Consider the following 10829-nt stretch of genomic DNA (forward strand, 5'->3'; position numbering starts at 1 on the left):
TTGCATCCATTTTATGAGTTTCCTCCTTGCTCTGACAATTAAGCTACAAGGGGAACTTGTAGAAGAATGCAAGAAACATTTGTGTTACAAAATTGAAGGGAGGAGTTCAAGATTATGCAATTTCAATTTTAGACAGGATAAAGAATTTTTGATGTACACAATTATGATCTCAATAAATCCAGGTAAATATAAATTCTTTCTACATTCAAGGTTGCTCTTGATGATACCCACCATTTTTTTATTCTGAAGAGATTTTCCTCGCGTTGTTGTTTATAAAATTTTTACCATCATGGTGTAAAAATTTTTTGTACAGTATTTTTAATTCAATTATTAGGCGGCCTATTTGTTTCCAATATTTCTGCAATTCGCATGAAAAGTATATAATGCAATGTTTCAATTTATTTTAATTCCAACGCATCATTTCTACTATATCAGCGTCTGTTTTAACCTCTTCTTCCAATTTTTTGGTATCAGTTAGTCTGAGACATCGCAAATGTCTAACAATTTTTCTTGCAACATAACGTTACAGGACTTTTTTAAAACGTTGTAAAAGAGGATATCGTCACTGCCATCTCATCATTAGTATATTCAATGCTTATTAATTGGACTGATTGGAGATCGTAATTAATTAATGTTGACATTGAATTACCCGGTGTGCTTATCGTGAGATTTTTGGAAACATTTTTCATGGGTAACTTTCTTTAATTTCAATTTCGTTTTCGTTATTTTGTTCAATGGAGCTCTTTAAAAGTGATCTAAAGCAGCGTTTGTTTTACTTGATACGCTATTCAAATCGAAAATAAATAACTAAACATATTGAACTGCATTCCATAGGTTCCCTGGTTTAATTTTTGTTTGGAAAAATCAAGTAATCGTTTTATTATCTGACAATACAACAATTGGTTTTTGCAAAAAAATCACAAATGTAGTTTTCAAAGCTTTCAAATGCTGATCTGATGCTCAAAATTTTTTTTATAAATGTTGAGAACTTTAGCTTAAACGGCGAAAACAGGTAGAAACCAAAGCCGAAATTCGCCTACGATTTTTCACTAACATTCATCAATTGTTCATGGTAATTGTCAATACGAAGAATGAATCCCAATGCGTAGAAGTTTGCATCACTAAATAACAAAGTGGCTAATTAAGTGAGCCATTTTCAATGAGTTTTCAAAAATTTTGCTAATTCGTTTTGAAACCTTCTAATACTAGTTCTATGTTTTTTCTGATATTACGAAATCACTCTGTTTTGTAGGATTTGAAAAAATCGTTTTTGATTGAAGGTCAAAAATTGTGAAAATGATGTACAAAGCCAATTATATGTTAAGTATTGTTTTATTGTTCTGATATATGCATATCGTTTAAAAACTAAAAACTATTCAACTTTTTCTCTATTTGGAATCATTTTGTGTTCTGTGATTGTATGACCTAACTAATATATTTCTTGGTACCAAACTGAAATTTTTCTATGTTGGTTTCAAATCCTAAGTTTTTTTTCTTATAGACAAGAATTTGCTCAATATGTTTTACCAAGGTGATTCCATCATCTGCTCCACTTCCGACAACGTCAAATTAGACAAAGCATTTGTCGCTTGCAATACAGGAGTGTAAGCGCTTACTTACCGAGGAGCTAAAAGCAATAGTTGATCTACTTAGGACTTGAGCCTTGAATGCAAACATTCTGCCACCAAGATTGAACGCCAGATAGTGAAAACTGAGTTTGTAGAAAAATCTTCATAGAGAAAAATGCTCGGTCACCGTCTATTTTCTCAAAAGTTTTTACATGTCAAATGTGTTTCGCCATCGGTTTTTGTGGGAAATGGAAGACTGATATTGGTGCAATGATGTCTGAGTATGTGATTTATTCGACGGAAATTTTTACTTTATTACAATTTTTTCGTTGAGCGATTATCGGGAAGGAATATTTAGAAAAAGTTATTGTTGTTATTATTTCATAAAACTGCATGAGTGCAAGTTCAATGAGTAACTCATCTCTCTAGTGATTTGTTGTCGACAGATTTCGATTTTAGGTTGCTTGTCTTTGTTCAGGTGTTGGCTTGATTGAACAATGTGTCTTTTTGCCTGAATCTAACCGATAGCGTATGAAAAGTTAACGGTCTTTTACCAGGAGGGTTTTCTTTTCTATTTTTCTTGCTGATTGAAAGTGGAAACGTTCCAATTATATTTCTCAAGATATTTTGCACAGTTTTCATTTTCGTTGTGTCTAATGTTTCCATTCTCCTGACTGATTGTTTGGTTTCAAAAATGGTTTATAGTATTCCAGCGGGATTTTAAGATTGGTTTCTTTGTCCATATTTGTTTTTTTGTTTATTGATGCAAAATTGTTTTGTTTTTCTAAGATATAAGGATGAATGGGCAGCAGATATGCTGCTTGTTCAGGAGTTAGTATTTGAAGCAAAGCTATTCGCGTTTGCGCCGCGTTTTTGTTTTTGTTGGCATAAACTTTTATTACTACAATCTTTCTTTTGCAAAGCGAATCAATCTTGCTTATTGATTACACAACACATAATCGGTATTTTTTTTCAAACATCACGGGTGGTCCATTTTTTCTGGTACTTTCTTCGACCAATTCGTCACAATCCATTACTCTACAGTTATCTATATCTCGTTGGTTGCAATTCAGGATACGTTTGTTCTGTGTACATAAGAGGAAAGTACTAACCTATTTGAGCTTTAGCGTAAAATCTGTTTAGTATAAAAATGTGTACAATTTTTAAAAGCACAATATTATTCTTTCCGAAGAATGGATTCCCACAATAATGGTAAGTTCACGTCTATCAAGTTTAACAATTCGTGTTCGTATCTTGAAACTGCTATTCTTATTTCAATTGTAACAGAATTCAGGATTTTTTTGGCAAGTGTCATTCTGTTTGGAAATTTATAAAACTTGATGATCGCTTCCGGTTCAATTCTGTAAATTTTTTAAATTTTTTTTAAGTGTTGCGTTAGAAAAAGCCTTGTATCAGTTATTAGGTTTGTATAATAGTTATCAAAATTATATGAATATTAAAAAATTATCGTCATACATTGGAATTATTTCTCTGTTTCTTCTAATTTTGAGGGAGAGAATTTTGCGGGGCTGAAGGGTGGTTAGTTCTTTGATTCAAAAAAGTTGCATATGCATCATCACCTCCGTGTTGTGCTAGTTGTCATGCCAGACAGTCTCTTTGCATATGCCCTGGTGGTCCGCTGATTCGACAACTGATTATTGAAAAACTTGGTGTGAGTGCTGTTTGGTTGTTGAAGCCTCCCGTTGGTTCCCGATTGTTATTTTGAAAGCCGGTTGCTTGGTTTTAGTGATTACCCCGGTAATTATAATTATGCTAAGTTGGTTCCAGTTCTATTAGTATCTTCCTTGTCAACGATCATGTATTTGGGTTCTGTGATAATTTGATCTTGGATTATATAGCATTGATTTGTTAGCTGGAAGCATTTGCAGTCCACTTTGTTTCTGTCTTTTCATTCGTTTATTCATCTGGTCTCGTCAGCAATTTAGGTTGAATTTTCGTCAGCACAAAAGCGTCTTTAATGCTTTGAGCCCTGTCACCAGATTTGTGTCTACCAGTTGTACTTGCAAAAGCAAACTTGGCAAGTTTAAATGAGATCTTTTATATAGTCCTCAGGGGTTTCTTTTGATTGGTCAGTTTTTCTCTCCTGGAAAATATATTTTTAAAACTCGGGTTTTTTCGCAAAAAGTATCTTCGTTCCAACCATTCAAGAGCAATACTCAGTAAGCTTGTGTCCACTGTTGGTAAATCACGGAAACAACTCTGAGCTCCGGCAATGAGATACTTTTCAATAGTCGACCTTGCTTTCGTCTGGAACACGGGCTAATGTAATCGAACTTTGAGCTTGTTCCTTAAGGACTCAAAAATCTTCCGCTGGGGAACAAGAGAAAGGCGTAATTTGTACAGTAGGGGTACGTTGTTAAATTTACACTGGCTCTTATTGCCGTTGCGATGGCTGTAGCTGTTGCTGCAACATTTGCCTTATTTTGGCTCACCACCAATTTTCTGAGTGGCACCAGTTCAGATTGATATATGTTTAATGTAAAAATTAAATCACTGCAGATTAAGGTATCGGATGATAAACTCGTCGAGATAGATGGGTTCTGTGATTTCAAAGAATTCTCTCAAAAAATTGAATTCAAAATTATTGGAGAATTGAAGGATAATTATTTTTTTGCTAATTTGCATCTTCAGTAAAAATTAATTTTATCTGCTACGCATTAACGTGGCACAATAAAGCGAAGAATGTTGTTTGTTGGAAGGAAATGAATGAGTTGTGTGAAAGAAATAAATCGAAGGAGACATCGATTGTGGCTTGCAACACAGTATCTTGACGACTTCGAAGCATTATTCCAAATCAGTTTTCTACAAGAATTGTATTACTCTTTTTGAATAGCTGCGCGAAGGTCTTTAATATTGTAGAAACAAAAACAGAAATTCTTTGAAATCTTAAGCCATTTAAATTTTGTTACTGGACTGTAAGTTCATTGATGATAAAATTTATCGTGGAACGACGTGCTTTTATAAAATTGGAAATCAGATTTGTGGCAATGAAAATGCCATTGTCAGAATTGAACATCTCTTTTGAGTTAAGTAAAACTTGAAGCATGGTCAATAGCGTACGAAAATAACTGTGATCTTGTCAAATCAAGTAGTCGTTTATCACGTCAATGATTTTTAATTAAGCCATAATTTTTAATGTTCAACCACTTTTTCTGTCACTATCTTATTTACAGTTTATTTGAACTAAATTGTATCTATATTAAGTATTTGAACTAAGTTGTCTCTACATTAATCATTAATGCAATTTTGTGTGTCTGAAACGGTTGTGCTCTTTCACTTTTTCTCGAAACAAACTGCCCTATAACTTCCAGTTACCTTTCTTCCCTCTCTTTTATCTTTTTTCTATTTAAGTAAGCCATTAATTTTTATCCAATCATATATCTACAGAATATTTTAAGATTTTCAAATTTATTATTATGGGATTAATTTTATTGGATAAAATTTATCGATGACATAAAGCGAAAACGTTTGTAAATATAGTTTTTAATTGATTTAGTCTTTAACAATTAATCGGAAGAATATTCTGAAGCTGGTGATTTTCTTAGGAGTTTCTAACATATTCTATTTTATCTATGAAAGATTTATCGCAGAAGGTTGGTTTATGCTGATTGATTGTCACGAACAAGCATAGTGTTTACACCCATCTTTGAGCAATCGTTCTTTGCCCGTGATTTAAGTTAACGTCTCTGATAGTCCCTATAGCAGTCTGTACGCAATGACAATGCAAGTGGAGTTCCATTAGAATCCCTCCGAGGTCCTTCGTTCTTCGATCCTTTCATTTTGGCATGTGAGCATAAATTTCATCTGTACGAAAAAGGTTCTGGCATATTCGAGATGTTCTTCATTCACTTGAAAATAGGGATCTATTCTGTTTTGGCCCCCCACCTTAGTGAGCTTAAATTTTTTATACCCCCCAGGAGCACGTGCTATTTTCTTACATAGTAACGTGCTATATAACAACATATAATTTGTAACTGGGAGCGTAAAAAACACTGGGGTTGGCAAAAGAAAACATCCGAAAATGGATGACAATCGAAATGTAATTGGCGATAGATAACTGCGCATCATTAAGTTTCAGAGGAGAAAACCTCCATTTCCATTTAATGGGAAAGTATCTAGGACACATAAGGTTGTCAAGGATACGGGAATACATGTTGCAGATGACCTGTCAGTGAGAGTTCACTTTGGTTCAGAATGAGCAAAGCCAACAAAATTCATGGAACTTTTCCGTTTGTGCCCCCCCAGCTTAGTGGGCGCATATTATTTGCACCCCACAGACGCACGTGCAATATTTTTACATACTGATTTACTATGTAATGGCACGTGCTCTGTAATTGGGGGGCGCATAACGTACTGGAGGGGGGGGGGCACAAACGGAAAAGATCCAAATTCATTTTTGCTGAAAAGTATTGTTGGATTTTTCCCATTGTCCCCACCATGAAATTATAGCGTTCATTATGTTGTAATTACCATGATTCGGGGTCTATAGGTTATCTGACCACAAAGCTAGGGGCTACAATGGTAAAGACCCGAATTGTTTCGAACAAAGTTCAAATTAACTCTATTCAGGGTGCGCACTGTTTTTCATTCACCCATGTTTTTGTGGCTAAAAGATTACGATTAAGATTTTCAGGTAGCTCTGGCTTTAATTAAAGGCAACTTTCGGATTTTTTTAGGGTCTATTTAAATTTTTGAAAGGTTTTATATTCAGGTTCATCATCTGATTTTCAGAACCTGAAATTCCGGCCGGGGTTTTCAATCTGTAAAGTATTCTTTTCGTTTAATTTGAAAATACTAACTTTACTCATAATAACCTCATTAGATAGTCCTAAATTTACTCAGTGTTGCAGACGGTTTTTAAATAAAAAAGAGTTCACTAAAGGTTCAATCTTAGAGGTAAGTATATTTCGTACAAAATCTGCCGTCATAAGTTATATTTAAAGGGTTAGTCATTTTACTTCAAAGCTGAGGGCCTAAACAGATAGATGATCCATTCAAATTTTTGAGTTTTAGACAAATGAAAAGGACTAGCGCCAAAGTTGCGAAGCAGAGTGTTACTACCAAACAGAGTAATTTGAAAGCTTTCTGTTCAACTGGCAGTGAACCCGGAGCCAAAAAAATGAAACCAACAAATGAGCCTTCTCCAGCAATTTTAAACAATGTTAAAGCTATGCAGTCATACAGTGACCTTATTGAAGAGTCTTGGAGAAAGGAACTTGCTAAGGAGTTATCATCTTCGTATTTTCAAAAGCTGGAAGAGTTCGTGAATAAGCGGCGAAGCAATAACCAAGTTTTCCCCGTTCCGGAAGATGTGTTTTCGTGGTCGCACTTTTGTCCTCTGAGTGCGGTAAAGGTTGTCATTATTGGCCAGGATCCGTATCATGACGATAATCAAGCTCATGGACTGTGCTTCAGTGTAAAGAAGGGAGTTCCTGCGCCCCCTAGTTTAAAGAATATTTTCAAGGAACTTGGAAATGAGTTTCCGAAAGAATTCAAACAACCAGATCATGGTGAACTCACTAACTGGGCAAAGCAAGGTGTCTTACTTCTAAATGCTGTTTTAACTGTTGATGCTCACAAAGCAAATTCCCATAAAAGTCAAGGCTGGGAGAAATTCACTGACGCTGTGATCCGATTGGTCAATAAGAATTGTGAAAATGTTGTCTATTTGCTATGGGGTGCCCCAGCTCAGAAAAAGGCAGAATGTGTGGACAGATCAAAGAACTTGGTTCTCAAAGCTGTTCATCCCTCGCCTTTGTCTGCTCATCGTGGCTTTTTTGGTTGCGATCACTTCAAGAAATGCAATGAGTTTTTAGTGCAGAAAAAGAAGACACCAATTGATTGGTGCAAATTTGACTGAATATACTTTTCTCTCAACTAATATCTATTTGCTTTTCATGTGATCATTGTTTTCGCCCTTTACTATTGAGTTGTACTCTTTCCCCATTTTTAAGTCTTCTCTATCAGATCATTATCATTCTTAAAACGCAACTTTGTATATAATTTGTTCAATTTTCCATTTTCTTATTGCCCAGCAAATAAATCAATTTACTTTTTTAAAGTCTGACTTTCATAGACCAATTAAATAAGAAACTTGGAGAATCGCGAAAGTTGAGAACTTGAACAAAGAGCCCTTAATGGTTTGACTTTTCGCGGTAGTTTTAATTGAGTAATGGGTCTCAGAAGAAAGTGAAATTTATGCTGAAAAAGGCAACTGTTGGTCAGTTTACTGGAGAAAAGAGGAACATACAAAAAAGAACGTTGCCATCGCGAATAAGTTACAACAGATTGGATTTAACATTTTAATTAAGCAAGGGAGTACTCTCTTACACATTTCATTGGCGTCTTGTATCGCACTACGGGAAATCGCCAGGTTAAAGCTAAAAGAAACGAGGTTTGATTATTATGACTCCTTGGCTTTCGAGAATTTTGAAATTTCAAAAATAAAAACGGCAGTTAATTATTATTATTATTATTATAGCTTTCTGCTTGTTTTCTGAAATGGCGAAATCCACCATCGCAGTAGCTGCTGGCATCCCCTACAAGAGTTTACTTCATATTCAGCCTAAATGAATTTGGCTACGCTCAAGTCAAAGTTATATAAACTTCGAGATCAAATATTTCTCACCGATATAGGCTCCCGCCATCAGCAATAATAACAGGAACCAACTACAAATCCAACAAAATAACGCCCTCCGTATAATAACCGTTTATAAAAAATGTCAGATGACTACACAATAAAGGTATTATGCTGCTTGTGAATTCTCATACTGAATTCCTGTCGCAGCAATTCTCAGCCTGCGGTTATCAGAACCAGCGAATTGATTATCAAACTACCCCCCTCACCGACAGTTGCCGTCCCATTTGACTGACCTTAGATGATAAATACAGGGACGTGGTGATAATGCACAAGAGCTACAATAATTCATAAAGTAAAATGACATGCGCTCAGAAGCATCTATCAAAGCGGGGTACGCGAACCATTGAATTTATGATAGAAATGTACAAAACAGGAAGAATAGAAACAACCACGGATTACCCGTATCGGACTGGTGCAGCCTAGACTCGGATGCTTCCCTCTGCTTTTCTCATTCCTTGGACTTAAAGAACTGCTCTCCTAAATGCAGGACCCCATGACTTAAATCTCATCTTAATTTGTAAAAAAAGACCCAAGTGAAGTCTGATTTACTGGAGCAACCAGTTAAGGAAACAAACTGGCTGACTTAATACTATCAGTGCAACAACAACTCACTGCACTGAGAAATCCACTTTCCTTGACCTGTTTCCTCCAAACCGACCACGGCCCTCCTGATCGTTGAAACAGAATGGTTGCCGCACGACAGTCACGCGTGAAAAGGAAATCATCTAACAATATCTATTTTCTTATCCCACCTTTACTCGAATAGTTGACTTAATCCGAAAGTCGAACCAAACTCTCTCTAAGATAGCAAGCTGAACGCAGTTCTGTCAGCAGCTACAAAATAGTTGGCATCACATGGCCGATTGAATCTGTATTGATGTCTTTCGAGTTTCAAGTGGGCAATAGTTGACACCAGGGTAAATAAATCCCCAAGGAAATTACCGCAGTCCTATTTTAATAGAAAGTAGACCCTCATGTTAACGTTTACTTTCATTGTGATAATTTGTTCAGTTTGATAGTTTTTTTTCAAGTCCGACAGGCCTCTGAGGCATGGCCAAATCAAATAAATACGTAGTTCTGAGACAGTCAAGTGGTGGTTCCAGTCTATGGGTTTTTTGACCGGGGGTTGATTTTCTATTAAAATTGGGTTGGTTTTTCGGAAATCGCGTTCTGTGTTTTGTGACTCTATTTTCCTAATGCGCTTCGCTTATAAGTTGAATGTAGGCCCACTTAACCCGAGAATTGTCGTCTATTATTGCTACGTACTCGTCCTTGATATCTTAAACACATAAATAAGTACCTGTCAGTTAGGCCTCTTCCGTTATAAAAATTGGGACAATTGTCTGAACCGTAGATGTGTGCGGTCGCTTGCTCAGCAGGTGAGAATGGACTGGATTAAACTTGGAAGACCTTGAAAAACTGGATTGGTTAAATTATTTTATTTGGTTGGTTTATTTGGACTCGTTAAAAGGGTGCTAGGAAAATTGGGCGACAGGGCGTTTAGCCGACAAGGAAAAAATGAGAAATTTAGCCGACGGTTTTATCATAATTGGTCTTAAAAGTCTCATTGGTCCATAAAATTGTCAGTAGTTCGGTTGTGATAGATTCATATCAAGTCACACGGGCCGCTGAGGCATGGCCAAATGCGGTAAAATACGGTCCGACCACGGATAGACCTTCGTTACACCTGTTGATGACAAAACTGCGGTATATTTGTCCGCTTAAGAAATAGTGTTTCAAATTGGCCAATCACAGCTTCAGAATAAATTTTATTGCTCATTTTACGTAAATTGTCGGTTAAATTTCTCAATTTTTGGTTGTCGGCTAAACGCCCTGTCGGCCAATACGGCGGCTACCCGTTGAAAGCAATTTCTTTGACGTGACTCAGATTTTATACAGTACTTTTTACATGCAATTCCATTTGAACTTTGTCATTTTTGTGTAACGCGCATGCCTAAGATTTATTGTTTTTTACCGCAAGTTGGTGCAATTTACTTATTGAGGTTTTTCCGTTTATATGATCGCGAATCTGACATATCATAGAGACGAGAGGTGGGATAGTTGTTATTATAGCTGGTATTTGAGCCGAAATGACTAGAACTAAACGAGAGTTTTAGTCTTAAGAACCCACCCACCATCTAAGATAACTGAGCAGTTTGTGAGGGCACGCTCTGAAAAGTTTGAATTGCAATCAAATCACCCTGATTTGCGCTTGAGTTTACTGGGGGTTTTGTTAGGATTCCTCAATGTATTTACAATTTAACAAGAGAAGACGCAAATCAAATGCTTAAAGATCAGATGCCGCGCCTTTTTTCAACTATGTCTCACCCCTCTATCATTCCACGCCGATTTTATTAATGGGCCGTATTTAAAGATTAGAAATGCGCAGGATTTGGGTAAAGAATTATAACGTCAAAGTGTGAGGCAAGATCATAACGAGCGTGCCACAGTTACATCAAAGCTGTGCTGAAGCTGAAACTTGGTCAGTTTTATGTAGCGCAGAAACTTTTATGCAGTTTTATGTAGCGCAAGTTTATGGTAATGTATAACATTTAACTTTTCCAGATTGTATAATGGAAGTAGTGAAGACAGTGCCTGCC

At 36.1% G+C, this 10829-nt stretch overlaps 3 protein-coding genes across 4 annotated transcripts in view; 1 reads left to right on the plus strand and 2 right to left on the minus strand.

The window, feature by feature from the left end:
• The window catches only part of LOC142353208 (putative thiopurine S-methyltransferase), a 332531-nt gene that overhangs the window by 156759 nt on the left and 164943 nt on the right, over positions 1 to 10829 (minus strand). The window lies entirely within an intron of this gene.
• Positions 1 to 10829, minus strand: part of LOC142353210 (putative thiopurine S-methyltransferase) — a 257569-nt gene that overhangs the window by 81797 nt on the left and 164943 nt on the right. The gene's annotated exons all lie outside the window — the stretch shown is intronic.
• LOC142353650 (uracil-DNA glycosylase-like) lies at positions 6337 to 7656 on the plus strand. Its single transcript, XM_075405946.1, has one exon. It carries the CDS (start codon positions 6607 to 6609, stop codon positions 7447 to 7449), a length of 843 nt encoding a protein of 280 aa, XP_075262061.1. The 5' UTR covers positions 6337 to 6606; the 3' UTR covers positions 7450 to 7656.

This window comes from Convolutriloba macropyga, chromosome 14 (assembly GCF_964194025.1).
Source record: "Convolutriloba macropyga chromosome 14, txConMacr16.3, whole genome shotgun sequence".
NCBI lineage: Eukaryota > Metazoa > Xenacoelomorpha > Acoela > Convolutidae > Convolutriloba > Convolutriloba macropyga.